Source organism: Gobius niger (genome assembly GCF_951799975.1).
Source record: "Gobius niger genome assembly, chromosome: 14".
Classification (NCBI taxonomy): Eukaryota; Metazoa; Chordata; class Actinopteri; order Gobiiformes; family Gobiidae; genus Gobius; species Gobius niger.
The window spans coordinates 26,891,145-26,917,951 of NC_136865.1; the positions used below are offsets into that span (position 1 = coordinate 26,891,145).

General features: G+C 39.4%; 2 protein-coding genes across 2 annotated transcripts; both read right to left on the reverse strand.

Annotated features, from left to right (window-relative positions):
- Positions 1 to 310: 310 nt before the first annotated feature.
- Positions 311 to 6,479, reverse strand: LOC306974033 (fMet-Leu-Phe receptor-like). The gene is made up of 4 exons (XM_079571143.1): positions 6,390 to 6,479; positions 4,632 to 4,806; positions 444 to 1,367; positions 311 to 404 (listed from the first exon to the last, which is right to left on the reverse strand). Exons 2-3 carry the CDS (start codon positions 4,797 to 4,799, stop codon positions 477 to 479), a joined length of 1,059 nt encoding a protein of 352 aa, XP_079427269.1. The 5' UTR covers positions 4,800 to 4,806; positions 6,390 to 6,479; the 3' UTR covers positions 311 to 404; positions 444 to 476.
- Positions 6,480 to 14,060: 7,581 nt separating this feature from the next.
- Positions 14,061 to 19,172, reverse strand: LOC306974280 (C3a anaphylatoxin chemotactic receptor-like). Its single transcript, XM_079571457.1, has 3 exons — positions 19,090 to 19,172; positions 17,674 to 17,848; positions 14,061 to 14,902 (listed from the first exon to the last, which is right to left on the reverse strand). Exons 2-3 carry the CDS (start codon positions 17,839 to 17,841, stop codon positions 14,150 to 14,152), a joined length of 921 nt encoding a protein of 306 aa, XP_079427583.1. The 5' UTR covers positions 17,842 to 17,848; positions 19,090 to 19,172; the 3' UTR covers positions 14,061 to 14,149.
- Between the last annotated feature and the right edge of the window lie 7,635 nt (positions 19,173 to 26,807).

Sequence of the window (26,807 nt, forward strand, 5' to 3'; positions counted from 1 at the left end):
GAATTTGGACACAATTAACAGTTTAAACTTTCTATCTTTGCAACAAAAAAAAAGCAATAGGGCCTTAATCCCATTAAAGATCCCCACTTCTTCCTGTAGTGGAATCAAATAATCAGTTTTGTTCTTCAGTGTATTGTCAATGCAGACAAATGTGACAAAAACGTGTGCGCTGTGCATCTAAGTATGATTTTTTTTGTTAGTTTTTTATATAGATTGTGAACTAGCAGCCTTGTACATTATACGAAGGTTTTGAAACATGCTTAGAAACTCATCCCTCTGTCAAACTCTGAGCTAGAAAAGCATTTGCAAAGGTAGGAATGAGCTTGGCCCACAAATGACTGAAATGTCATTGTTCGTAGACCAAAACAATCAGATATGGGGCCTTTAAACTCTTGGTCCGGTGCCTCATCCCGCACGGACACGCCCCTGACATTAACATTGACCAAAGTAAAACAATCCAGCGCCTCATTCGCGCCTCAGAGTTTGTCCACCTGCTCTAAGGACCGCTGCCTTCTGTTGTCCTCTCGGCTGCGTCTGGAGCTCGTGTCTTCCTCCACCGTCCCCTCCACGGACTGGGAGGTCGGCCCGTTCACGTCCTCCTGCAGGGCCCTCTTGTAGACCCTCGCCAAACTGTACCCGTCCCTGCCCCGCGCCTGCACCCCCATGCAGTAGTACAGGATGGGGTTCACGCAGCTGTTGAAGTAGGCCACTCCGCTCGCGACGGGGTGCCAGATTTTCACCACGATGTTCTTGCTGTTCACCATTTTGACCAGCAGGAGGCAGTGGTACGGGGCCCAGCACAGGAAGAAGGCGGCGACCAGCGTGACCAGTATCCTCAGAGGGCGGGACTTTCCTGACAGGCGCGTGCGTTTGATCCCCACGCCGGCGAAGACGTAGCACACGAGGATGATCATGAACGGCAGCAAGAAGCCACATAGAAACCGGATGGAGTACAGAGCGAGTTTGGCGCTGTTGTCGCCCTCTTTCGACTCCTTCATTTCAAACGAGCACTTGCTGTGGTTGTTTTTGCCCGGGTAAACTCCCCGATACCGAAAATACGGGGCGCTGAAAGCAAAAGCGAGCGCCCACACGCCGACAGCCACCGCCCGGGCCACAAACAGAGTGCGTCGTCTTTTGGTGAAAATGGGCCTCCACACGCACAGCGCCCGGTCCAGGCTGATGACGGCGAGCAGGAACACGGAGCAGAACATGTTGGCGTATTTGAAGAAGCCGTTGAACTTGCAGAGGAAGACGCCGAAAGGCCAGTGGTCGAAGAAGAGTTTCTTGATGAGGGACGAGAGCCGCGTGAAGCAGAAGATCAGGTCGGCCACTGCCAGGTTCACCAGCCACACATTGGTGACTTTAGGCTGAGGGGGAAAAATGGCGGAAATATGTTAAATTCAAGCTTCCTTTAGCAGTGGCGGCATTTTGGGGCCTCTTCAAACAGAGGTAGGGGGGTTTTTCGGAATACATTTTTAGTAAAGAGTTTGAACATCATGTAACTTGAGCAACAAAATCTGTCAAAGGTTTAAAAATATCAACTTTATTTGAACGTATAATTTACTTCTAATGCAGTCTTTGTCAAAATTCTGAAAAAAAAAAAATACTGTCAGTTCCTTTAAAATTTCTTAACAGAACACTCATTTTGACTGGCGTTTTTAGAAAGTGATGCTTTAGAGCAGACCTGGGCAAACTACGGCATGCGGGCCACATCTGGCCCGCGATACGATTCGACGCCCATACCTTAGTTATGATTTTTTTAAGAAATTACCAGAATGCTCACTCCAGCCACTAGGGGGCAGCTTAAATCAAAATAAATGGAAAGAATTCCACACGTATCCAGTAGAGGGCACTGACATAATGAGAGATCAATATATAAACAACACATTGGCTCAGGCTCCTTACTATTTATTATTGAAAAAAGTTTCTTGAATCGTATTTTCCCAATCAAAACATATATTTATTTTGGAGCTTTTGTTTATGGACCTCGGCAATACACTTATATATTTTGGCCCACAGGGAAATTTACTCTGAGACCCCCACTATCGCTGCACTTCCCACAAACTCTGTTTGAAGGAAGCACAGAGGAACTTTCAGTGCGACAGTAGAAGTTTACGAGTATACGAAGTTGAATAAGCTACATAACGATGCTCACACGTGTGCGTCCTTGCCTTGATGCTAGACACAGTATCAGATATTCAAAATACACAATTTAGTGAAATGTACAATAGGATGAAGAATATCCATCCATCCATCCATCCATTTTCTTCCGCTTTATCCGGGGCCGGGTCGCGGGGGCAGCAGTCTCAGCAGAGATGCCCAAACTTCCCGGTCCACACACACCTCCTCCAGCTGTTCTGGGGGGACCCCGAGCCGACACCAGGCCAGCTCGGAGACATAGTCCCACCAGCGTGTCCTGGGTCTTCCACGAGGCCTTGTCCCACTAAGACATGCCTGGAACACCTCCCGCTGGAGGCGACCAGGAGGCATCCGAAACCGATGCCCTAGCCACCTCAGCTGGCTCCATTCAACGTGAAGGAGCAGCGACTCTACTCCGAGCTCCTCCCGGGTAACTGAGCTCCTCACCCGATCTCGGAGGGTGCGCCCAGCCACCCTGCGAAGGAAACTCATTTCGGCCGCTTGTATTCGCGATCTTGTCCTTTCGGTCATGACCCAAATCTCATGACCATAGGTGAGGGTGGGAACGTAGATCGATCGGTAAATCGAGAGCTTTGCCCCGACTCAGCTCCCTCTTCACCAGGACAGACCGATACAGCGACCGCATCACTGCTGACGCCGCACCGATCCGTCTGTCGATCTCACGCTAGGATGAAGAATAAGTTCAAGTTATCGTTGGTGTGGCCCTCCGACTCAATTCAGGCTTCTTATGTGGCCCCTTATGAAAATTAATTGCCCACCCCTGCTCTAGAGGGTCGGGCCCTTGGTCTTTAGACGATGAAGAAAATTGGCCTCCACCAAGCAAACCTGCCTAACCCCCTGCTGTACAGGATCACACTCTGTTAATACCTTATTAACTTGTAAACAGCTTACTGAACACACAGCTCTCCGGCCTATAGAGCCGCACCTGGTGGTTAGATCAATCAATGTTTATTTCTATGGCACTTTACAGCCAAAGAGCTCTCTATGAAAACACTGGAGAAAACGCCAACATTAAATGGCGTCAGATGAAAAACCACAGACAAAACAAGACAAAATCGAACTGCATAATGTATTAAGGAAGGCCTGTCTAAATAAGTAAGTAAGTAAGGGCTGGGCGGAATACGGTGAATACTTTCCATACCATTACCATACATTTACGCAAGAACAAGGCAAGGCATGTTTAATTATACCACGCATTCCGTACACAAGGGACTCAATGACACAGCCTTCGCGAGTACTGCTGTGTCATCACATAATTGGTGACACTTTAGAATAAGGCTACATTCACGTGTACTCATTCACGCATAACTTAAATACTCATTAAATTACACCTTTAATTAAGGAAAATAACTTATTCATGATTTGAGTAATAAATCATGTTGAATTCTGTGTGCAGTAAAACCTGTAAAATCTATCTCCTCACTAGTTCCTCGTGACTAGTGATAACTTATACTGAAACATATGAAGCTATGATTTAGAGCAATTACAAACAAATCCTCTTTTATTGAACGTTTTATTGATCTTATATTTCACTTGTACTGCCTTTCATGCCAAGGTGTTCAAGAGGCCGAATAATGCAGAATGTTGGAGTTTTTGTTAGATAAACTTGAGCTTGATAAACTCACTGTTAAAAGTGCTATGAGGCTTCAGGATACATTTCATTTCAGTTTTTTTTTTAGGATTTCTGGTAGGTTTTTGGAATGGAATACGAACAATTGATCCTGGAGCGTCCTACAGGCCTTCGGGATGGTAAGTAAAGGTGGTATGCTCACCACGCAAGCATCTGCCCTGTCACGGAAAGGTCAAATACACATTAACCCTAGAACTATTGCCGGGTGTTTTATTTATGTGATTGTCATGATGCTGCGTTTATCTGAGTGTCCTGGGTCTCTGGGCTTCAGCTTTGTCTTTGACATCTTTGATGGCCTGGGTGTTTTCCAAAACACACTTTTTCCTACAGGCACATGTTTGGGTAATTTTCAGGTGATAGAAGGTATAGGGTCAGGGCTAGTGTATTTAATCAGGCCCTTGCCTCCTTCAAGGTGGACCTAATTTTCCAGTAATTTTGGAGCATTTTTATCTGGTCCTCTCATGATGCTTTTCTTTCATTTTATTAGACATGACACAGTTTAATATAAAAGAACACGACTCACATGTGTCATGTATGGTCATGTTTTTGATGACTAGTACTTTTTATCGGGTGTATTTTCTCGGATAAAAATCACCCAGCGTTAGTGATGGTGTTAGGAATTTGCGCTATATTGTTCTAGGGTTATAATCAACTTTTTTTTTTAACATAAAAAGTTGCATAATGCACCTTTAATGATCTATTCAGGGGTGAAGTCACGTTGAACTGAATTATGCATCAAGTCCTTTATTATAAAGCGTAACTTTTAAACGCTATATTTCTCAAACTGGTGCGAATGAAAGAAAAAAGGTGAGCATATGTCTCTGAGCAGAGCAGGCTGTACCTTGAGCTTGAATCCTGCCACCCAGATGACCATGGCGTTGCCCGGGATGCCCAGCACGATGGTGAGCGTGTATAGCACGATGCTGATGTTGTCCATGATGGCGTCGATGTCCACCTCCACATCATCTTTGGTGGATTTTAGAACGAGCTGTGAGGCGTTTGAGGACATGCTGAATCTGTGAGGTGCCAAAATAATCAATGAAACCGAGTTACAAAGTGAATGTTCGAGGTAGATTAAATGAATAGGTTTTATTATTAAATGTAGTGAAAATCTGTATTATTTTGTACTTTTACCCAAACAATCTCAACAAACATGTCATTTTCAGTTTCCTTTTCTGTGAAACATAATTTAGACTGTTTTACTTTTCATTTCAAAGCACAGGTCATAAGGTCAGTGACCACAGCTTGGGAACAGAAAAAGTGTATATCGGTGCACTTTAAGTCCAATAAACCACTAATGGAAACATGTTAAATCTTGAAGCTTGATGACAGAGCCGTGAACTCCATGTGTTTAAGTCTCAGTAGATTATTTATTTTCCACTTCAATGTGACATCCGGTCTATATATAAAAACAGAAAAACATGGAAACAGCACAACTCTCAAACTCTGGGTGAACTTCACATTTCCACAGGTTTAGGAGAAGCTCTAAATTTAACCGTCTTTATCACAGTCAGGTGCTTTGAGTCAGCGCTGGCTTTAAATGGACCTGGGAATAAAACAAGTGTTGCTTTTGTGGTTTATTTTCGAACTGAAGACAAGAAGGCCGAGAGGAAATCTTTCAAAGTTTTGCAAATAGCCAACTATTTAATGCATCTAGTACATAAAACAAAAAACGAAATGAAAAGGTGATTTCATGTAAACTTGATATTAAAGGGATATTTCAGGATTTTTGACATAGGGCCTCATTTCCTAGTTATCCAGAGTGTTGCTGGTACCTGGAGATATTTTTTTTTGTAATTTAAGCAGTTCTTGTGTTTGAAGAGTTACGTGGTGCTAGGCTAAAGCAAGGCTAGCGCATTCCTATGGTATCTGCTAGCCTGCATTAAAAACAGTATGGCCCGCTCCACAGTGCACCTGAGGCAAATCACTTATAACACCAGACTAACCATATAAATGTCTGTGTCGACAGAATAATTCTAACCATTTTGCATTTAAAATACCTTATATTTGAGCAGCATCAGCTTCGTGGTTGTATAAGCTACGCAGCGGCGGAGTGATCTGCTAGAAAATAGTCCCTCAAAATGCGATCATTCATGTGATGCAAGGTTAGTTATATTCCAAAAAATATTCTATAGACACAGACATTTATATGGTTAGTCTGGTGTTATAAGTGATTTGCCTCAGGTGCACTGTGGAGCCTTGCATTAGCCTAGGGCCATGAAACTCTTCAAACAAAACAACTGCATGAATTACAAAAAAAATATCTCCAGGTACCAGCAACACTCTGGATAACTATAGGAAATGAGACGCCTATGTCAAAAATCCTGAATTATCCCTTTAAACTGAAACTGCCTTATGACAACAAATTGGCACATTTAAACAAATTTCAAAACAAAAATGGCAACAGCTTTAGTTGCTTTATTTGAATGAAAAGTGGTGAAACGTGGAACTATCCCCAGTGCAGGACTCTTTGATATCGTGCTGCGTAGGTCATTCACTATGATGAGGCTTCTCGGTAGCAATTTCCACACATTTAAAGCATCAGTGTGTAACAAAGCATATTGAATTGACAGTAAAAACTAAAATGAACATGCCTTACCTGTGTGAAGGGTTATATGCGGAGCAGCTGACAGTCCAGACAGAGTGTGCACTAAATTGACTGGAAGAGGAAATGGGCAGATGTGTCGTTTCTTCACAGCCTGTGGTCAGTGGTTTACACTGACACTCACACACTCCTCCCACATAACAACGTCAAAAGTGCAGTGGCTAAAGGTCTCAGATTGTGCTTTATTTAGGCCTTTGAAACCACTTTTCAAACACATTGTGATATCCGCTGACTGCGCTGAATCGAAATAACGACATTTCAACACTGTTTTTCCCCCATGAACTTTAACAAACAGCATAAGAAACCTTTTTTTTCATCAAAATGTGTCAAAACAAGACTCAAAAATGGTCTAAATAAAGAGTAAAGGGCAAAAAGAAACAAAAGGCGTACATCTCAAGTCCTCAGTGATTTTGCGAAACACTGTGTGCAGACAAACATTTTAGAAAAGGAATAAGGGCTGTTTAATGTCTTTTGATGCTTCCAGCTCCAGATCATTAAGCTGCAAATGAAGGCGTTTCTTATCTTGCAAAGTCAATTAGAAAAAGCTATTAGAGCCAAAGGATATTTATGGCTGTGGAGATTCTCATAACCGGGAATAATGCTGGGCCTGTCACGATTGCAGAATTTAACACATTGAGTTCCGCACCGTTTTTGGGGATTTAGCTGTAGAGCGCCAACAATCCAGACTATTTTTCATGATATTTGTTGCACCGCAGCATGTTCTATGTTATAGTCTGCACAGTATTTGTCCATTTTACACATTTGTTTTCCTCAAAAGTGTCCCAATCTGCCAAATTTACTGAAAAATATCTTTTTTTTTAATATCTTTTTTTTTTCAAATGAATTCCTCTGCTTGATCTTAAGTTTGTAGATTTCTTCCGTTTGTGGCATAAAACATATTTTAAAGGTGCATTATGCAACCTTTTTATGTTGAAAAAAAGTTGATATTTGTGTGTATTTAACCTTGTAGTGACCCAGAGGCTGTATGAGTGGTCAGCGTGGCGCCTTTACTTTCCATCACAGTGGTCTCTACAACGCTGCATGATCAATTGTTTGGAAGGTTTTCACTAGTCTCGCCAACCAGACTCCGCTTCTTTACAGATGAGGGTCTGGCAACACTCCATTGCGCGCTTTCAAAGGAAGTGACGCAGCGATATGGAGCCTACCGACCAATCAGAGCAGCTCCCTGAACGTCATATTGTTCCGCCTTTGTTTTGTAGATTTTCAACACAAGCAACCACTTCATGTAATGCTCCGGTATGCTTGTATTCTGAGGTTTTTCTGACATAAACGACAGAAGTCATTTACTGAACTCCGTCTTGAAAAAAAAAACGGTCAAAATAGAGACGAAAATGATAGAAATTCAACAACAAAGTGGAAAAAAAAGCAACAACAGAGCGACAAAAATGAGATGGTGTGATGAAGTGATGAAAAAGAAACAAGAGCCACAAAAAAGTGAGAAAAAGAGCATGTGCTGGGAAAGCAAAAATAACACAATGGAAAAAGTGACAAAAAATATGACCAAAGAGTGAGGAAAAAGCAACAAAAGAACCACAAAAACGCAAAAAAGTGACAAGAAAAAGTGCCGGAAAAGCAACAATAACATAAAAAAATAAAATAAAAAAAAAGTGACCAAAACGTGACGAAAATACATCAAAAAAGCAACTAAAAACAGCTATGAGAAGGCAACAAAAACACTTCAAAATATGAGACCAAAAAAAAAAATCAGTGGCAATGCAACAAAAAAGTTACGATCAGTTTTGTGGGTCTTGGCTTTCAAATGAGGCCTGTTCGTCTGTGAGCTCTTTTGGGTGAAGCCATAGAAATGCACTTGGTCAAGGCGGGGGTTAAGAGATTAAAAAAACAAATCTGTTAAAAACATAAATAGACAATAAATGTTGCACTAAAAAATGTCAAATGTCAAAATCTGCGTGTTGCTGATATTTGCTCATAATATCCATAACAATCACAACTCATGGCTTATGACAGAAAAGTTGTCCAGTTTAAGTACTGTAAATATATCCCATCAAGTGAAGAGGATATAATCATGTATGATACTGGCCTTTGTTGTTGAAAATGAAACTCAACATTCACATCACGTTTGTCTGGTTTATTTGACCTCATTATTAAACTGCTACATGTTGCTATGGATACACTGGACTAATGTTTGCTCGTAGACTAGGCACTTCATGAGCGCCATAAACTGGCTCTAAATGTTTATAATGGAAAGATTGCTCAACCACAAAGCTATGACGAGATAGATATGGCCAAGACTGGATGTATTTGCTCATCTTTTCTATTTTCTCTAATTCTCACTGAAGATGTTCCACATTCAGAGCAAAACTTAAAGGGATACTTCAGGATTTTTCACATTTTTCTCATTTCCTAGTTGTCCAGAGTGTTGTTAATTTCTGGAGATATTTTTTTTATTTTATTCATGCAGTCCTTATATTTGAAGAGTTAAGCGGTGCTAGGCCAGTGCTAGGCTAGTGCATGTCTATGGTAACTAGTAGCCTGCTATAAAAAACCTCTTCAAAATCCTCCAAACGTTGCCATATGTGATTTGTAGAAAGCTCCTTTGTGAATTCCACGTAAGTAGTAATGCCGGCCACAGGTAAACAAACTACTGTAGATCTGGCAACCTCACAGATCACTCCACCGCTGCGTAGCTACAACCAGGAAGCTAATGCAGCTCAAATATAAATGCTTTTAAATGCAGAATGGTTATATTTCAAAAAAATATTAAGTCAACACAGACATTTATATGGGTAGTCTGGTATTTTAAGTGATTTGCCTCAGGTGCACTGTGCTTAGGTCAGACTGTTTTTAATGCAGACTATTAGTTACCATAGACATGCACTAGCCAAGCACCACGAAACTCTTCAAATATAAGGACTGCATAAAAAAAGAAAAACAAAAACAATCTCCAGAAATCAACAACACTCTGGATAACAAGGAAATGAGGTCCTATGTCAAAAATCCTGAAATATCCCTTTAAGGCTAACTTAGAGTTTTGAAAGTATCAGTTTTCAGTCTAAACGATGGACAAAATAATAATGACAAGCCTTAACTCTTGTATCAAAACTAGTGATGGGACTTGATTAAAAAAATTCAATTGAGTTAATTATGGCCTTTGTACTTAATTAATCGCAATTAATCGCTTACAAGCATCATTTACTGGGGTAAATGATGCTTGCTAGCTGGGGTGGCAAGACCTTTACTTGGGGTGCTGCCACCCTGTGCCACCCCTCTAGATCCGCCCCTGGAGAACAATCTTTTTAGATGTCGGCTGTATGAATAAACAAGTTTGACAGCAAAGAAGTTTGTGGCTTTACGGTGTTTGTCCCAAAAGCAACGTCCTGCAGGAAAAAGGAAGCTAAAAAAGTGTCTGTGCCGCTAAAGTGTGATTATTTATCGATTCATATTTTTAATCGCCCTGAACCTTTTGTAATAAATGAATCATAGTTAATCGAAGAAGGTCCGGACCCTATAACCAAAGCGTCACAAGACTTTTAAAGGCAATGATGTGTCGAAAGCACAATGGTGACACTCATTGGTTGTGGTTGCAGCTGCAGTTTTATTGAGACATAAGCGACAGAGCAGAAAACAGGAACGAGGACAGGTTTTTGGTCTGAATCTAGTTTCTGGTCCTGGTCCAAATCTGTTTCAATCTTCAAAGTGCAGTTTCAACAGCATGATTGTGTCTGGTGCAGGTGCCTTTAATAATGAGGTGGTTTGTGGTTGTGGTGTTCCTGCTCTTCCACTCCCTGGCATATTTTCCACCAGATAACAATAACCAGTCCCTTCATTTGCATCAGTCAAACCCAAACCTACCAATGTTGCTTAACTCTTTTGGCGAGTCCCCAACACATGCACAGAGTTTGACTCACAAAACAGGCCCTATAAAGAACACTTCCAATAAGCTTTACCAAGACCCAGTCCAGTCGATGATTGAGCTTTTCTACAATACAATAAAGAACCAACTTGATTAAATATATTGCTTTAAGTTCTTTATCTGTAAAATGAATCGAAAATCAAGCTGAAGTCCGTTCTCCCACTGCAGGGCTCTCTGTGAAAAACCTGCTGGATTTGCCCGGGCTTGTCTTAATGCTTAGATAGGTGTCAAGATATGAGGCCTGTGTTTTTACAAGAAAGTAGTTAGTCTTGACATTAAAGCAAACACTGTGACAGACACAGCGGGTGACACGGTTCAGAAAACGTGCCAAAAAAACAAACTACAAATTACTAAAACATCTTACAAGACCTGTTTTGGGACTGTAAAAAAAAAAAAAAACGCCCTGCTGTAGAAATGTCAAATGGTCTTGTGATAAAAAGCTGAAAGTAAAAGGGAAAAAGTGAAGAGAATTACTTTAAACGTAGACCCGTTAAAAGACGACACTCTCATCCCAAAGTCCATAAACAAATGAAAAGTCATTTCCACGGCTCACTTTCTTTGCTTTGCTGTTCATTGTTTCTATAGTTTTATGCTGCAAGTCGCTGTTCAGCACTTTGTGAATGAATGTTTAATAGTGCTTTGTAAAGATGATTCATTATCATTAAATTAAACATTGAGTAATCGTTTGTAATAGGCTGTATGCAAATAAAATCACTCACAACAAGTAGCATCATTGTGTATGTATTTGTATTGTGTGTAAATTTTTCTGTTTGCATTTTTAAACCTGACTTTTTATTGTTGTAGAGTAAATTTACCACCTCAGAGTGTGTTGTAAACACAGCAAAAAAAATAGATGTTCTTGCACCGCCTTCTCTTGAATGTTTATTGAGCGATAGAAGACAGAAGTACAGTCTAAATTAGTGAAATTTAATTGTTGCTTTTCAATCGCCCAAAGTTGTACACGGGCATTAACCGTGCCTATAGTTAATTTGCTCGAACAATCTGGATGTGCAGGAGGGATTGTGAGAGAAACCGGTTGGGCCAAAATAAAAAATGCTAAGGTACCCAGCTTTAAATTAAATTTTTATTTTTTTTATTTGGCCGGGACAGTACATGTTAAAGGGACTATTGGGAGTTTAAAAATGTAAAAATTATGTATTCTCCTCCCCCTACATGTTCCAGCCATGTCCTAATGTGTAGAATGAGCTCAGACCTGTTCACCACAACTGCCTCTAAAATCCTGCACTGTCACTGAGAAAGTTGTTACTTAAGATCCGAAATTGGCGTCATGCACGAGCTTAATATAGAAGGTGCAGTTACGCGTATGACCTGAGGTGGCAGTAGTGAGTATAAAATGGCTAACTTGCATCTAGCCCCTTTAACAAACATACATGGGTCTCATGCATGTAAACAAGCCACACCGGATTGTGGCCTTGGGCTAATTTCCATCCATTGTCCCCACACTCGCATTCTCAAACACACTCTCATTCATCCTATTGTACATGTTTTTAGTGGTAGGGGAAATTTAGAATGTGATGATGTCATAATGTTAGGTGGAGGGCGGGGCCAATACTCTATGGGAGAAATACAGTTTTTGTGAGAAATCTCCAAATTGAAAATGAACTATTGATCTTCCTCATCAGGAAACGCTCAGGTTTTCGAACATTGTCACCACTTTTGGACGCCTTGGTGAGAAAATAATTGGACGTTAGTTTATATGTGTTGACAGAGAAGACAATGAACTTTGATGCAGTTTTTGTTTCATGTGGATTCTTCCAATAATGACAGAGTTATTAAGACAAAAAAAATCTGCAATTTGCCATGCAGTTACCACAGTTACCATAGTTACCGCTATTCAGTGTATGTATTTGTTAAAATGTTCTGCTCTAAGACAGTTTTTGGCTTACATGTGTGTTCATTCATATTTAACATGTAATTTTGGCTGTAAAATAATGATCATTTAAATAGAGTCAATTGTTCATATTAGGGGCCCCCCGAGAGATTTTCAAATTGATAAGGGGGCCGTGATGTCTCGGACTTTGGGAATGGCTCTACGACAAAGTGTAATCTTCCAAACGTTCTGAAATGTTTATGACTTGAGTGAATGTTTTGCAAATGAGCCCAAATTCGCAGACAGAAGTTTCAGGAAATGTGTCTAAGTAACTGTGGTTTGCTGCTGCCCCCTGGTGGAGGTTCAACATACGTAAATGCTGAACGTAAAAAAATAAAAGATGAAGAAGAAGATGATTAACCCCATGAAGTGTGTGATCTATGCGCAGTAATGTATGTGCTCATATGAACCAGTCTAATGTTTGGAAACTTTTATGAATCAGCTTTTCTTTACTATCAACATTATTTCCATTGTATGATTCTCATTGAAGACTTTAAAAATATGAATGAAGACATGGATTTTATGTGAAACAAAAACTGGTGGAAAAAACTCTTCAAGAAATTCTTCAAAATTTCCCTCCTTTTAGGAATTTTCTCAATGAATGAAATCAGTGCCAAAGGTGGTTATTTTGAAGAATTTATATCAACTTATTTTGTTTAACTTTAATCTAAAAGGTCACAGCCTATAGGCCAGAGTCATGGCTCATTTCAAACCAACAAAACTCATCTAAATGGGTCATTTCCCTCGCGTTGTTGCTGCGTTGTCGCCACTTTTTGCACATTTGTTTTCATCACTTTTCTGTTACTTCTTTGTCTGTTTCTATTGTGGCACTTTTGTTGCATTTTCTTCCTTGTTTTTGTCTCATATTGTCGCTATTTTGACATTTTTTCAGAAATGGTGTATCTATAACATGACATAGTGACAAATAACCCCTAGAATAAGTGTTCACATTAATCCATAGTTATTTTTAGAATAAAGTCTGAACTCAAGAGTGGGTATTTCTGTTCCATTACAAGTGTACAGTACAGGAAAACAGTTTTGTTTTGTTTGTTTTGAGTTTACATCATTTATTCATCAAATCAGCGTGAGTCAATACACAACAGAATTACCATTATCTCAACACACAAAACAGAAAATAACTACATATATTTATAGACTACAAATACAGACATGTGAGCAGTGGCACAATGACAAAGTCTTACAGGGAAACACCATGGATGTATGATGTAAGCAAGGCCGGATTTATGCAGGGGCTTCCAGGGGCTAAGCCCAGGGGCCCAGCAGGTTGAAGGGCCCATGGGCACGCGTACTCAGTGCAGGCTGTAAACTAGTTCCCTCTCTCTTTGCAGACTCCCTCACATTTATCAGATGATTTTTTTTTACCTGAGAATAAACCAGACCTAAACCAGACCTAAACCAGGACTAAACCAAAACTAAACCAAGACTAAACCAAGACTAAACCAGGACTACACCAGGTCTAAACCAGGACTATACCAGGTCTAAACACTAGGAAAAAATATGCACCTATTGGTCTGTTAAAATGCATGAAAATGCACCAAAAATGCATAAAAAAGATCTCTGTGGGAGGACCCCCAGACCCCCTTTTCAAATGTGTCCCCCCACCATTCTGGCAGAAGCAAAGGTTCCTCCGCGAGGGCCACAAAGCTCAAATTGGGGTCACTATGTTAAACTGTTTTTTTTCTCTCACACATTTGTGACCCAATAATAAAAATGTATCCTTTCATTGTAGAGAGAGAGAAATCCAACAGACAGACATACAGTATATGTACAGATGTTGTCAAGGCGCTATAAAAATAAATATTGATTGATTCTGGGGGGTACTGAAAAAACTTTAGCCCCGGGGCCCATTTTACTTAAATCCGGCCCTGGATGTAAGGGTCGCTCCGTATCAAAGACTGTTGAATAGCCTAGTGATGGACTAAGTGAGGGTGGCTTCCCCCATAGCCTTCACTTGATTATTATGTTGTTTTCCTGCTCCTTTGACCTCTGCTTCCTGCTGTCCACTGCGCTCCACACGCTCAGCCTGAACGTGCCCTCCTGGCTCGCCAACATGCAATAGTACAAGATGGGGTTTACGCAGCTGTGAAAATAGGCCACTCCACTTGCCACGGGATGCCACATTTTTACCATTTTGTTTTGGCTGTCCACCATTTTGACCAGCAGAAGGCAGTGGTATGGGGCCCAACACAGGAAGAAGGCAGCAACCAAAATGACTATCCTTTTCAATGCGCGAGATTTTCCAGACATGTTTCTGCGTTTGATTCCTACAGCGGTCAAAATGTTGCAAATTACGATTACCAGTAAAGGCAATAAAAAGCCACACATAAAGCGAATTGAGTACAGTGCAAGTCTGGCCCTGTTGTCTGCTCCTCTGGCCTCAAAGGAGCTGTCGAGGGAGCACATGCTGAGGTTGTACTTGCCCACGTGGACTTGCCGGTAAATGAAATAAGGGGCACTGAAAACAAAAGCAAGTACCCACACAGCTACAGCCACCCATCTGGCCACGGCCGAAATCGAGGCAGAGTTCGGTTTCTTTGTGGCGTAAGCTCCCTTCCACATCCACACGCACCGAGCTTGGTCCAGGCTGATGACGGCGAGCATGAACGCGGAGCAGAACATGTCGGCGTATTTGAAGAAGCCGCTGAACTTGCAGTTCACCAGCCACACGTGGGCGACTTTCCGCTCCTTCCCCGGGGCAGGCTGACGGAGGAATGGCCATCAGTCAAACACAATCATGAACAGGTAAGGGAAGCTAGTGTGTTGCTCATGGACACAACAACTACATGCAGATATTAGTGTGATTCGAAGCATATCTAAAAGGTAAAATCCTTCAGCTAAATAGACTATACCAGTATACCACTTCCCAACCTTTTTGTATCACGTAGGGCAGTGGTTCTCAATCTTTTGGAGCCGCGACCACCATTGTAACAGTTAAAGGGGTTCATGACCCCCACCCGGGTCACACCATGAGAAATAGGAACATTTGCCTATAATTGTTTTTTTTTAAAAAGACAGAAGTAAAATTCATCAAATTAAGAAAAAATAATGGCACTCTGGTAGCGCACACTTGCTACAATAAAATATTATATTATATGCTACATTAAAGGGACACGACGGAGTATAAAAATGTTAAAATGAAGTATTTTCCTCCCCAATTTGTCGAATGAGCTCAGACCTATTCACCACAACTGCCCCACTGATCCTGAACTGTCACTCAAAAAGTTGTTACTTTGGGTCCGAAGTGCCGTCATGCACAAGCTTAATATAGAACCTGCAGTTACACATAAGACCTGAGGTGGCAGTAGTGAGCATAAAAATGACCAACTTCAATCTAGTCCCTTTAAATATATTTTTTATTGGCAAGATCTGTCGACCCCCCAAATTTGTCTCGCGACCCCCAGGTTGAGAACCACTGACGTAGGGGAGATCGGGTGTGGTTGTAACACTTTTTGCAGACTTTCATACAAAGTACCCACATTTGTTTACTACAGATGGCACCAAATCAAACCTCTGCAAGAATATCACAGACCTCGTGAGTCCTTTGTTGTTGTAACACATGATGGGGTTGTAAGATGTGAGGTTCATAGAAATAAAAAAAGCAATGTCTCTCTCTTACCTGTCACATGCTTAACCTCACGTGGAGTCAGTTTATAATACAGGTCTGAGTCAAATAATCAGCCAACACTTCCTCCTGCACCTCAGAGAAAACTCGATGACTTGTTGATGCTTCAGTAACCTTCACTGGGATGATCGATGGACCTTGGCCCCCTGGTGGGCCTCAGAGGCACTGCAAGAGGTCCCCGAAAAGCTTTTCCATAAAGTGTATCGATCAAATTGGATTTTAAAAGGAAATGTTTCTCCTTTTAAAAGTTATAGTTCCCGTAATGCAAGCTATAACTTCTTAAATAACAGTATGCCAAATTCAACTGGAAAATGTAGGGAACCTCTTCAGTGTATATGTATTTGTTAAAATGTACTGTATGTCTAAGCTTTTCAAATTGATATGGGGGCCGTGATGTCCTGGACTTTGGGAATGGCTGGCTTACAGCAAAGTCTAATTTTCCAAACGTTCTGAAATGTTTAAGACTTAAGTGGCTCGTTTTGCAAATGAGCCAAAAGTCGCAGACAGACGTTTCAGGAAATGTGTCAGAGTAACTGTGGGGTTTGCTGCTGCCCCCTGGTGGAGGTTCGACATACGTAAATGTTGAACGTCAAAAAAGAGTCTTTCACAGAATACAAGTTTTTCCCAGCAATTCTCCCCGGAGTTAAACTTCCCTGTTATCTGGAGATGATTCACCCCATAAAGTGTGTGATCTATTCTCAGTAATGTATGTGCTCATATGTACCAGTCTAATGTTTGGAAACTTTGTATGAATCAGCTTTTCTTTATTTTCAACATTATGTCCATTGTGTGATTCTCATTGAAGATAAAAATGATAAAATATGAATGAAGACATGGATTTTATGTGAAACAAAAATGGGTGGAAAAAAACTCAAAATGTGCTTTAAATTCTTCAAAATTTCCCTCCTTTATTCTTGGAATTTTCTCAATGAGGCAGTGAAATGTCAACTTATTTTATTAAACCTATTAACCGAGTGTGTTTTCTCCAGTTCAGCTTTACCCAAATCTAAAAGGTCACAGCCTATAGGCCAGGGTAACGGACCCAAAAAAATATTAAATGAATCAGGCTTTGAAGATCTGAATTGCAACTAGTCCTTGAAACAATGCATTTATAAAGTGCCAGGTTGACGACTATACGAGGATTTAGACAGTTCCAGACAATGACAAAACCTGGCCGACATCAATGGGGTGGCAGCTGCCGCCCCGTGCCACCCCTCTAGATCCGCCCCTGATGTGAAATACACGGTGGTCCTTTGTTACAACCTACCCCACTACCGGGGTAAGTTGTAAGTTGTGAGGTTCATAGAAATAAAAAAAACAATGTCCTGTCATATGCTAACCACACAGTCATATGGTTTTATGTGCAATAGTATTAGCACTAAACAAAAAATTGACTTTCTTACCATAAAATATTTTTTTTCACTATAGAATCTGCATGAACCTGTTAAGAACCTTGACAACCACCATGCGGGATCAGGGAGGAAGTGGGTAAACACTGAAATGATCATTTGACTCCTATCTTTTCCCTGAGTGGTGGAAGTGGTGGTGTTACAACTCTCCCCATGTTACAACCATACCCGGGCTCCCCTACCCCTTGGATGTTCCTTTTGTACTTCCTATGTCGTGCCCCCTACGTCGAGGTCACTGCCAGTTATTTGCAAAATGCTCAACTAAAGCTCAGAATTTTCTGTTCAAAACGAGGCCTAAAGGCTGCAAATCCACACATTTCATCGCAAAATGCAACTCCACCTGCTTTCCTTTAATAACATTCAGCTAGTATTCAGTTTCTAACTCCACGTGCCCCCAGCCTCTCTGAACAAAGGATGATTTGTGTCAGATTTTTAATTACCTTCCACTTGAATCCTGCCACCCAGATGACCATGGAGTTCCCGATAATTCCCAGCACGATGGTGAGAGTGTACAGGATGATGCTGACGCTGTCTTTTAAGGCGTCAATGTTCACCCCCTGATCACTTTTGGTGGATCCAAAAACGAGCCATGAGGCGTTCAAGGACATGGTGTATCTGCAAGTAAAGGTATGCATGTTAAACTGAAACAAGGCTCAGCTGTGGATGTGGGTTAAAGCAACATTGTGTAATTCAGAAGAACTGTGGGGATGTAAACACACTAAAAAGAGAGAGAGAGAGTAAGAAAGAAAGAAAGCAAAACTAGAGTGAATAAGGTATGTTCTGGTCAAGTTCCTCAAAGGTTTCTTAGAAATATAGAGATTTGTTTAGGTCTTGCTTGATCACTGCATCAAAAACAAAAGTCAAGTTTCCTCTTTTAAAGAAAGAGCAGGAAAACCAATGACGTGTGACAGTGTCCTAAGCAATAATGATCTCCATATACAGGTGGAACTCGGAATATTAGAATATTGTTCAAAAGTTCATTTATTTCTGTAATTCAACTTAAAATGTGAAACTATTATAATGATATAATGCATTGCATTGCATAATTGTATGTAATGAGACTCATTACATGCAAAGTGACATATGCCAAGCTTTTATTTGTGATTATTATAGCTCACAGTCCATTCTTAAAATATTAACATTTTTAATTTGGGGTTTTTACAAGCTGAGCCATAATGTTTAAAACTAAAACAAAGGCTTGTACAAATTATAGGTACTTTTACTTATTTTTTTTAACACATTTTTTGACTTATTTACTTTAACTATATTTTAGAGGCTGTATCTATACTTTCTACTCCACTACATTTTTAATTGCGTTAAAAGTAAAAGTATTTTATTTTCAAAGTGACTCTCTATGAACTGGTTTAGTCCCAGTTTAGACTTGGTTTAGTGGTTTACCCTTTTAGACCTTGTTTAAACCTAGTTTAGTTCCTGTTTTTGACCTAAATGCGTGGTTTACTCGCTAAGACCTGGTTTGATTCAAATGATTAAAAAAAAAAAAACTTTTTTACTTATAAAATACATTTTGCAATGCATACTTTTATATTTTTACTTCAGACATTTTTTATCAGATACTGTAAATTGTGACTCTCTATGAACTGGTTTAGTCCCAGTTTAGACTTGGTTTAGTGGTTTACCCTTTTAGACCTTGTTTAAACCTAGTTTAGTTCCTGTTTTTGACCTAAATGCGTGGTTTACTCGCTAAGACCTGGTTTGATTCAAATGATAAAAAAAAAAAAAAACTTTTTTACTTATAAAATACATTTTGCAATGCATACTTTTATACTTTTACTTCAGACATTTTTTATCAGATACTGTAAATTGTATATAGTCAATAATAAGTTGACTTTACTTACCGCAGATTGAGATGAGGAGTCCAGCTGATAGACGGAGTGAGCACTTTTGACTTGAATTGAATTGAACAGTAGCTTTTCTGCAGACTCAGAGAATGTTATGACTAGTGGTTTTAAGCCCTCCCACAAAAAAACAAACAACAAACCCAAACTCACATTGGCTTCAGTAAACTACTTCTACGACGTAGCTCTGGCCTTCTCTTATCTCCTATAGCCCAGGCAATCAGGGAGTTCCACAAGGCTGAGTCCTGGGACCAGAAATATTCCCTGAATTGTTGCTTAAGCAGCTGTGATCCACTGCCTCAACCAGATGGACGACAAACCTCCTGTAAATCGACAACAGAAACACAGACTTCCTGATGAAATTACGAGACAGAGATACACATATAGGAAGACTCAGCAGCAACGAGGAAGAAGAACTGAAAATGTTTACTTAAGTTAAAGTACAGACACAACATTCATTGAAGTAAAACTGAAAGCAATATGAAAACTAGGAATTTTTCTCGGTGCAGACGTGCAACATAAAACAAAAGGATATAAACTTTAGATATAAAACTTTAAACTATAAGGCTATGGGGCATAAAGAAAAGCTGCTGGTGTTTTTGAAGACAAAAACGTGTTGGTAATGGGTATAAGTACTCAATCAAGTACTAATTCTGGTTGCAATAAAGAGATCACTTCACATAATTAGTTACTTTGTTCTTTAGTTGGTTTGTGGGTTGCTTAGCTAGCCAGTTAGCTTGTTAGTTGGTTAGCTGGTTGGTTGGTTAGGTTTTTTTGTAGTTTCAAGAGGATTTCTCCAGCCTTGGAGCAGGGGCGGAGCTAGACACTCCAATCATCAGGGGCTTAGAAAAAATTTTGGGTCGTTGACTGAAATCCACCTGCGATGGTGCATATACTGTATTTTGAAAACAGAAAACACAATAAAATTAATAATGAGCAGTTTTTTAACAAGCCCTACAGGACTGTAGCCTCATAATAATAATGATGGCGGACACTTGTATTTCTTTATAGAAGTCTGTGCAAGCCGGACCACAGCCAGGGTTTTACAAGTAATAAGATGAAATCATGTCTATGTGGGGGTCTGGGGGTCCTCCCCCGGGAAATTTTGACTTTCACAGATGTAATTTAGCGCAATTTGGTGTATTTTAGATTAACATATTCTATACAATGATAAAACATAGGCTAGATTTTTATTACTTTACTCTTAAAATACACAATTTAAAAACACTCACAATTTTAAGCTGGTAATACTTTTATTAATTTAATTATATTTATTCATTGCTGTATATAAATCTAAAGTCTAAAGGAAAAATAACAGAAATTCATCACAAGGATTTAACAAGGACTCACTCGCGACAGTATTAGATTAAGCCAGTTATAGGCAAGGCAAGGCAAGGCAAGGCAAGTTTATTTGTAGAGCACAATTCATACACAAGGCAATTCAAAGTGCTTCACAGTTGCATAAATACAAGAAAGCAAATAGAATCAATAAAAACATCAACAAAAAATTAATCAATTACAGTAAAAAGCAAGAGTGCAGATAAAATACTTTCAGTCATATGCATCGGTAAAAATAACTGTTTTTTCAGACCACGAGTGTAACTCTTTCTCATTGTAACTCTTAAACATTGTAATCACTTAATCAAAAAAAAAAAAAAAAAAAAAAATACTGGTAAAAGTCATGGATGTTAACGCATATCCGAAATTTCAGACCATTTGATAAAACTATGACAGAGATACGCATCGACAAAGTGTCCCTGGGGTCATTATTGACCCAGGGACGACACAAGGGTTAATGAAATCCAACATGGAGCTAAGCCAGGACTAATTTAGGATTAAAACAATGTCCAAACCTTATGGACCACAGCACAGACTCCATAAACACTCAAGTAATCTAATAGCGACTGAAATTAAACTGTTTGAAGCAGGGGTTTAAAGTCTATACCACAGGACTAAAGTGGATTAACATCAGGACCCTATTTTTTTCTCTCTCTTTTTTTTACTCTGACAGGAAACTTTGTTGTGTTGCACACTTTGACTCACTCTGCATCCACCTGTCTGAAAATGAAGGCATACTTTTCTGGTTTTATGTTGTGCACTTGTATTTAAACCCATTCTTAACCTTTTAACCTCCGCCTGAACCGAGAGCATTTTCTCCAGTTCAGCTTTACCCAAATCTAAAAGCTTATCTACTGGAAAGCAACAGTGTAATGGCACATTTGAAAGTTAAAGGAACAGGCCACCATTTTTAAATACTGATATATGTTCTTACCTGAGCTTAGACGAGTTGATGCGTACCTGTCTGGTCTTTGTGCGTGCCCGTGGAAGAGCGTGGTAGGTTCCGACTTCACCCCCGTTTGGAGCTATAGGAATACATTGGGAGAGGCCAAATGCTAACAACATCTTTGGTCATTTTGCATGACTGAGGGCACGCACAAAGACCAGACAGGTACGCATCAACTCGTCTAAACTCAGGCAAGAACATATCTCAGTATGTAAAAATGACGGCCTGTTCCTTTAAGAGGTTTTAACCATTTACAAATGTGTCAACCAAAACACAATTTTCTGATAACATACAGGAACAGGAAAAGTAATGAACTCCACCTAGCCTCATAATACACAGATACTTAGGTCAAGTTTATGAAAAATTTCAAAAATACTACACCCTACCAAACCCAATCTCAGTAGCCCAGTAGTTTTTGTTTTGGAAAATACTGAAAGCCAATCTCAACAAGGAAAATGTCATGGTTCAGTCAAGCACTGAGCACTGTCTGTTCTTCTCATACGTTTTTCTTTGCAATGCTGCCCCGTTGTGGCCACATGTTTCAAACGCACTCATATTATTAAAAATGTCTCATTGGTTCATGTATTTTTATTATTATGTTGGTGATTGGTCGCTGAATTGCCTTCCATCCAATCAGCGTCTTTGTTGACAACCATATCCTCCCTTCCGTACACCGGACGGAGAAGCTTTAAACTGTGGTCTTTAAATACAGACAAAATAAAAAGAAATGTTATTGCCTGGGATTAAGGTCCATTTTCCTCGTAGCCTTTGGCAATCGCGATGTTCTGCTTCGGCGGAAATGTGCTGAGACCTTCAGGATGTTTACATAAGGTTAGCTCTATTCAGGCTAAGGTTGTTAGCATCGAGCTAACATATGAACCCAGTGAATGAGTAGAAAGGACGCTCTCACCTTATTATTTTAGAGGCTGTAATACAATCAACTAAAGGTTATGCCGTTATTACCTTGAAGGCAGACTATAAATCTTACTGTCTTTGTGTAGGAGTTTGATAAGCTTTCATTGTTTTCTTTATACAGCTTGTGCTTGGTGTTCTGTGGTTATTGATTATAACATTCTTGGATCTATCATAATAATAAATAAAACCCCTAAGGTTCTTCTAAGCTGTGCCAGTATATAAATGCCACTGGTCAGAATATACTTACTTCATACATATGATGGAAATGTGAGGGATAATAACATATGCTCTCTCTATGCTCTTTACACTGAGTTATTACCATGGTATGAACTAAATTAAGCATATGTCATAGCTTTATATAATCACGATTACTATGACACTTGTAGGTATCAATATACTACTGTGCTGTAAAGTAAAGCATACTTAACAATGAAAGTGGGTATAATTATGGTATGGTTAAAGTAGGGGTCCCAATTTTTTTTGGCTGGGACCCCAAAATTGACACATAAACAACTCGGGACCCCCATAAAGTTATTGCCTCTTACGGAAGAATAACAACAAGTTAATATGTATCTAAACAGTTTATTTTAAATAATTTATTGTATTTCACTAATTATAGGCTACAGGATTTAGGCTATAGGATTTACACTGAAAAATATACTAAGAACAGTTGCAATTTTCTTTTTGTTTCATCTTGAAATCATCTGGGGACACCCACCCAAGGCCTCATGACCCCCGAGCTGTCCCAACCTCCACTTTGGGAACCACTGGGTTAAAGGAATAGGAAGTAATATTACTCTTATGGATACTTCTCACAGAGAATGACAGCGATTGCTCCATCTAAGTGTAGCATCATTGTGTGTGTACATCATTGTATTTACAGTGCTTAAATAACTAATGTTTTGTTTTTATCACTCAGATGTGCAGCCTTTCTTTGTGGCAAATATCTCAGAGAGCAGTACTGTCTACTGAACCAACAGCCTCCTCCCCCTTTGCGGATACTAAATTGCCTGCACCTTCGTCTGTTGCTGATGACGCTCACAAAACCAAATACAAAGAGGAAATCTCATCATGGACCCCAGACCAAGGGCCCCCTCCTGCCCCCACTCACTGCTGCATGAGTGGCTGTCATAATTGTGTGTGGATCGAACACGCCGAACAACTGCTAAAATACTACAGCGATGGAGGAGATAAAGCGCTGGCCGCCATCGAGGAAAACGTCCAGGATGAAAACCTCAAAACATACCTCAAAATGGAGATACGACTTTTGAAAAAGATGTGACAAATGTTGCTTGATTTTTATTGTGGGTTTACTAAATTATTATTTAAAGATGTTTTATTGTGTTCTTTTATAAACTCTACATGAAAACATATACTACTTGGGGCTGACTCCACCCCTCTTCACCCAAAACCAGTTTGTGGACAACAGGTGGACTCATCAGAGCTACATTTGCAAAGCCATCGCTGGTATAAGCCTTTCAAATGTAACACCTGCCCTAAGGCTTATTGGCAAAAAATAAACTTGGTAGATCACGTTAAGAAACACAAGGGTCAGCAGCCAGTCTGTGATGTACCGGTATGTAATAAAGTCCTGGCAGATTGGCCAGGTCTTTGCCGACATAAACTGATTCACAAGGGTGTGAAAAATCATAGCTGTCAACATTGTGGAAAGCGCTTTTATACAATCACGTTTCTGAAAAGGCATGAGAAAATTCACACAGACAGAGAAAAAAGCCATTTATGTCACATTTGCAGCAAAACATTCTATGATGCTGGTGCGCTAAAAATACACTTGGGCAAACATGAAGGAAAGTATATTTATAATATGTCCTATATGTAATAAACCCATAAAAGGAACTCTCAGGAGGCACATGATGGTCCACAGAGGAGAAAAACCTTTCAGTTGATCTGTGTGTGGCTTGTCTTTTGTGCTTAAAAGTAATCTTGACATGCACATGAGGATCCATACAGGCATCAGACCTTTCAAGTGTAAGACGTGTGAGTATTCATGCAAACATAAGCATCACCTGGTCGTGCACATGAGGACCCACACAGGGAATAAACCCTTTAAGTACACACTTTGTGACCAGGCTTTTACTCAGAGTCACTGTTTAAAAAACACATGAAGAGCCACCAGGCAGACCAGTCTTGATTTGAAGAAGTAGCCTTGTGGTTTTCAGTATTACCTACTTTTTTGCTATTACATAATTAAGAGTGTCTTTTGCCCTTTTATGTGTTGTTGACATTGCACTTTGAGCTTCTTGCTTATTTTTTCCAATGTAGTTTTAAACTGCAAATGGCTAATAAAGTGAATCTGAATTGTTTTCTTAGGTGATGGGCAAGTGTCAGTTTTGAAATAGTAAAAATAAGAATAATTTTAAATTTTCTCGTAAAATACTTTGCAACGTAATCTTTAGTTTAGCTGACCTACAAGTTTGCATCAAGCTCAGCCAACTTCTCACTACAAGAAGCATTGTTCAATAAAATGTGTTAAAATCTATGTCTTGATTTGTGAAAATATTCATTTTAATGTATTTGAGTCAAATAGGATTGTGGAGGAGACTTTAGCGCATGAGTAAGAAAACAAGAAGGCTCAATCGATTCAACTGGATATTTTTATACATAGTTGCCCGACATTTCGAGAATCACTCAATTCTCTTCTTCAAGGGGCCAAAGCTGTTCCTGTCAAATGGTAGACTGGGTGGTGACATAAACGCTTTGGCGTTTTCAAGAATTTTTAATCATCCCTTTTGTTCATCGACTGCTTCCTTGTCTGTGCGGCATGCCTGTAGTTTTCACCGTTTGTAAAGTGAGCAAAAACAAATGTGCAGTTTTCTTGTCACTTGCCTGTATCACTGGCAGAGGCGCCGCAAGACATTCTGGGCCCTATGACAGAAAAAAAATTCTGGGCCCCACAAACTACCCACACCACCCACACTTTTTTGTGGCTCTATGTTGCTTCGTTGTCACTTTTTCATTGTATCGTTGACGCTTGTTTGTTGTGGTTTTTGTATAATATGTATAATTTGTATGATTTGTCATAGGCCATCTCAAATTTAAATATACTTATTCCACTAAACATGGAGAATCAAAATGAGATTGAACCCTATGGAGCCCAGTCAGAGGCTGCTGTAACGTCCAGTTTAATGATGTTGGTAATAGGTCTGTTGCTGTCCAAGATTCTGAAATGTTAAGATAGGACTTTAATGATCTCACAGTGGAGAAATGCACTTGTTACATCAGTTCTCAAGAAACACTTAGGGGGTGCAGACAGAGACAGGAAAATGTGCAATCAAGTAACGAGAGGTATTTTATGAATATAGTTTAATTTTTGATTAAGATGCAGTCTTCATGTTAAGCACTGGCAGGCTGGAAAACCTAGAGACTGAAGAGGAGAGTCTTCGGTTTAACCTAATTGTGATTATTTATAAAAGCCATAGTTACTTCGATTAAAATGTGTAATCAAGTCCCACCACTAGAAAAAAATATTTATATATATATATATATATATATATATATATATATATATATATATATATATATATATATATATATATATATATATATATATATATTATTATTATTATTATTATTATTATTATTATTATTATTATTATTATTATTTATTTTATTTTATTTTTCTACAAAGATTCCTGACTCCTCTTGACTGGGTAATGCACTTCCTATGATTGTTATGATTTAAATAAACTTTTTGAATCCAAATCAAAAAGTCATTCAGAAGTTTCATGTTGGAGTTGGAGTGAGATGTTTTCTTCTTAATGTGAGTATAGTAAGTTTTTCCTTGTTAAATTGCAGATGAATGTTTTGCTCTGCCCTTGTGTTATTAGCTGAAAGATGTTAGCTAACCTTAGCCGTAGCCTAGCTAGTTAACTGGTCTTATTAAACATTAATTAATTTGTTTTTAATGCAACAAAACCATTATCCCAGTTTAGTAACATGTTCATAACCCCAAAGTGGTTCAGTATTTATATTGTAGTTTTAGTTTTGAACAAAAGCGGTCACAAGAGTGGCTAGCAAACAAATGTAGCATAATATACCAAGACAACCATGGCATAGATAACCGTTCAGAGGGGAGAAAACAATTTTGAAAAAATTTAAATTTTCTGTAATTTTTCAAAAACGACTGTACCAAATGCTGAAATATGAATATAGTTTTCTACTAAATAATGAAGCAAAGACATGGGGAGGAGCAAAGTGGTTCAACGGCCCATAAATAGGCCTACATGAATAACGGAGAATGCTAACTTGATGCTACATGTTAGCATCGGGCTAATCCTAACGGTTAGCTAGCGCTTGCTACAACTGCCTTTTTTCACTTCTACTGAACAATCTGCTGTGAGAAAATATCCATATGGGCCCGATTTACACTTTACTTTATTTGTGTGTGATAAATAAGTTCATATTCCACCAGAAAATGCAGCAGATTGTTCAGTAGAAGTGAAAAAACAGCAGTTGTAGCTCGCGCTAGCTAACCGTTAGCATTAGCCCGATGCTAACA

What these genes read in the sequence shown, in the direction of transcription:
- LOC306974033 (XM_079571143.1), bottom strand. Translation starts at nt 4,799, where the DNA reads ATGTCCTCAAACGCCTCACAGCTCGTTCTAAAATCCACCAAAGATGAT. An exon ending in TGGCAGGATTCAAGCTCAAG is followed by an intron (nt 1,368 to 4,631) that starts GTACAGCCTGCT and finishes TTTCCCCCTCAG; the next exon opens with CCTAAAGTCACCAATGTGTG.
- LOC306974280 (XM_079571457.1), bottom strand. Translation starts at nt 17,841, where the DNA reads ATGTCCTTGAACGCCTCATGGCTCGTTTTTGGATCCACCAAAAGTGAT. An exon ending in TGGCAGGATTCAAGTGGAAG is followed by an intron (nt 14,903 to 17,673) that starts GTAATTAAAAAT and finishes TTCCTCCGTCAG; the next exon opens with CCTGCCCCGGGGAAGGAGCG.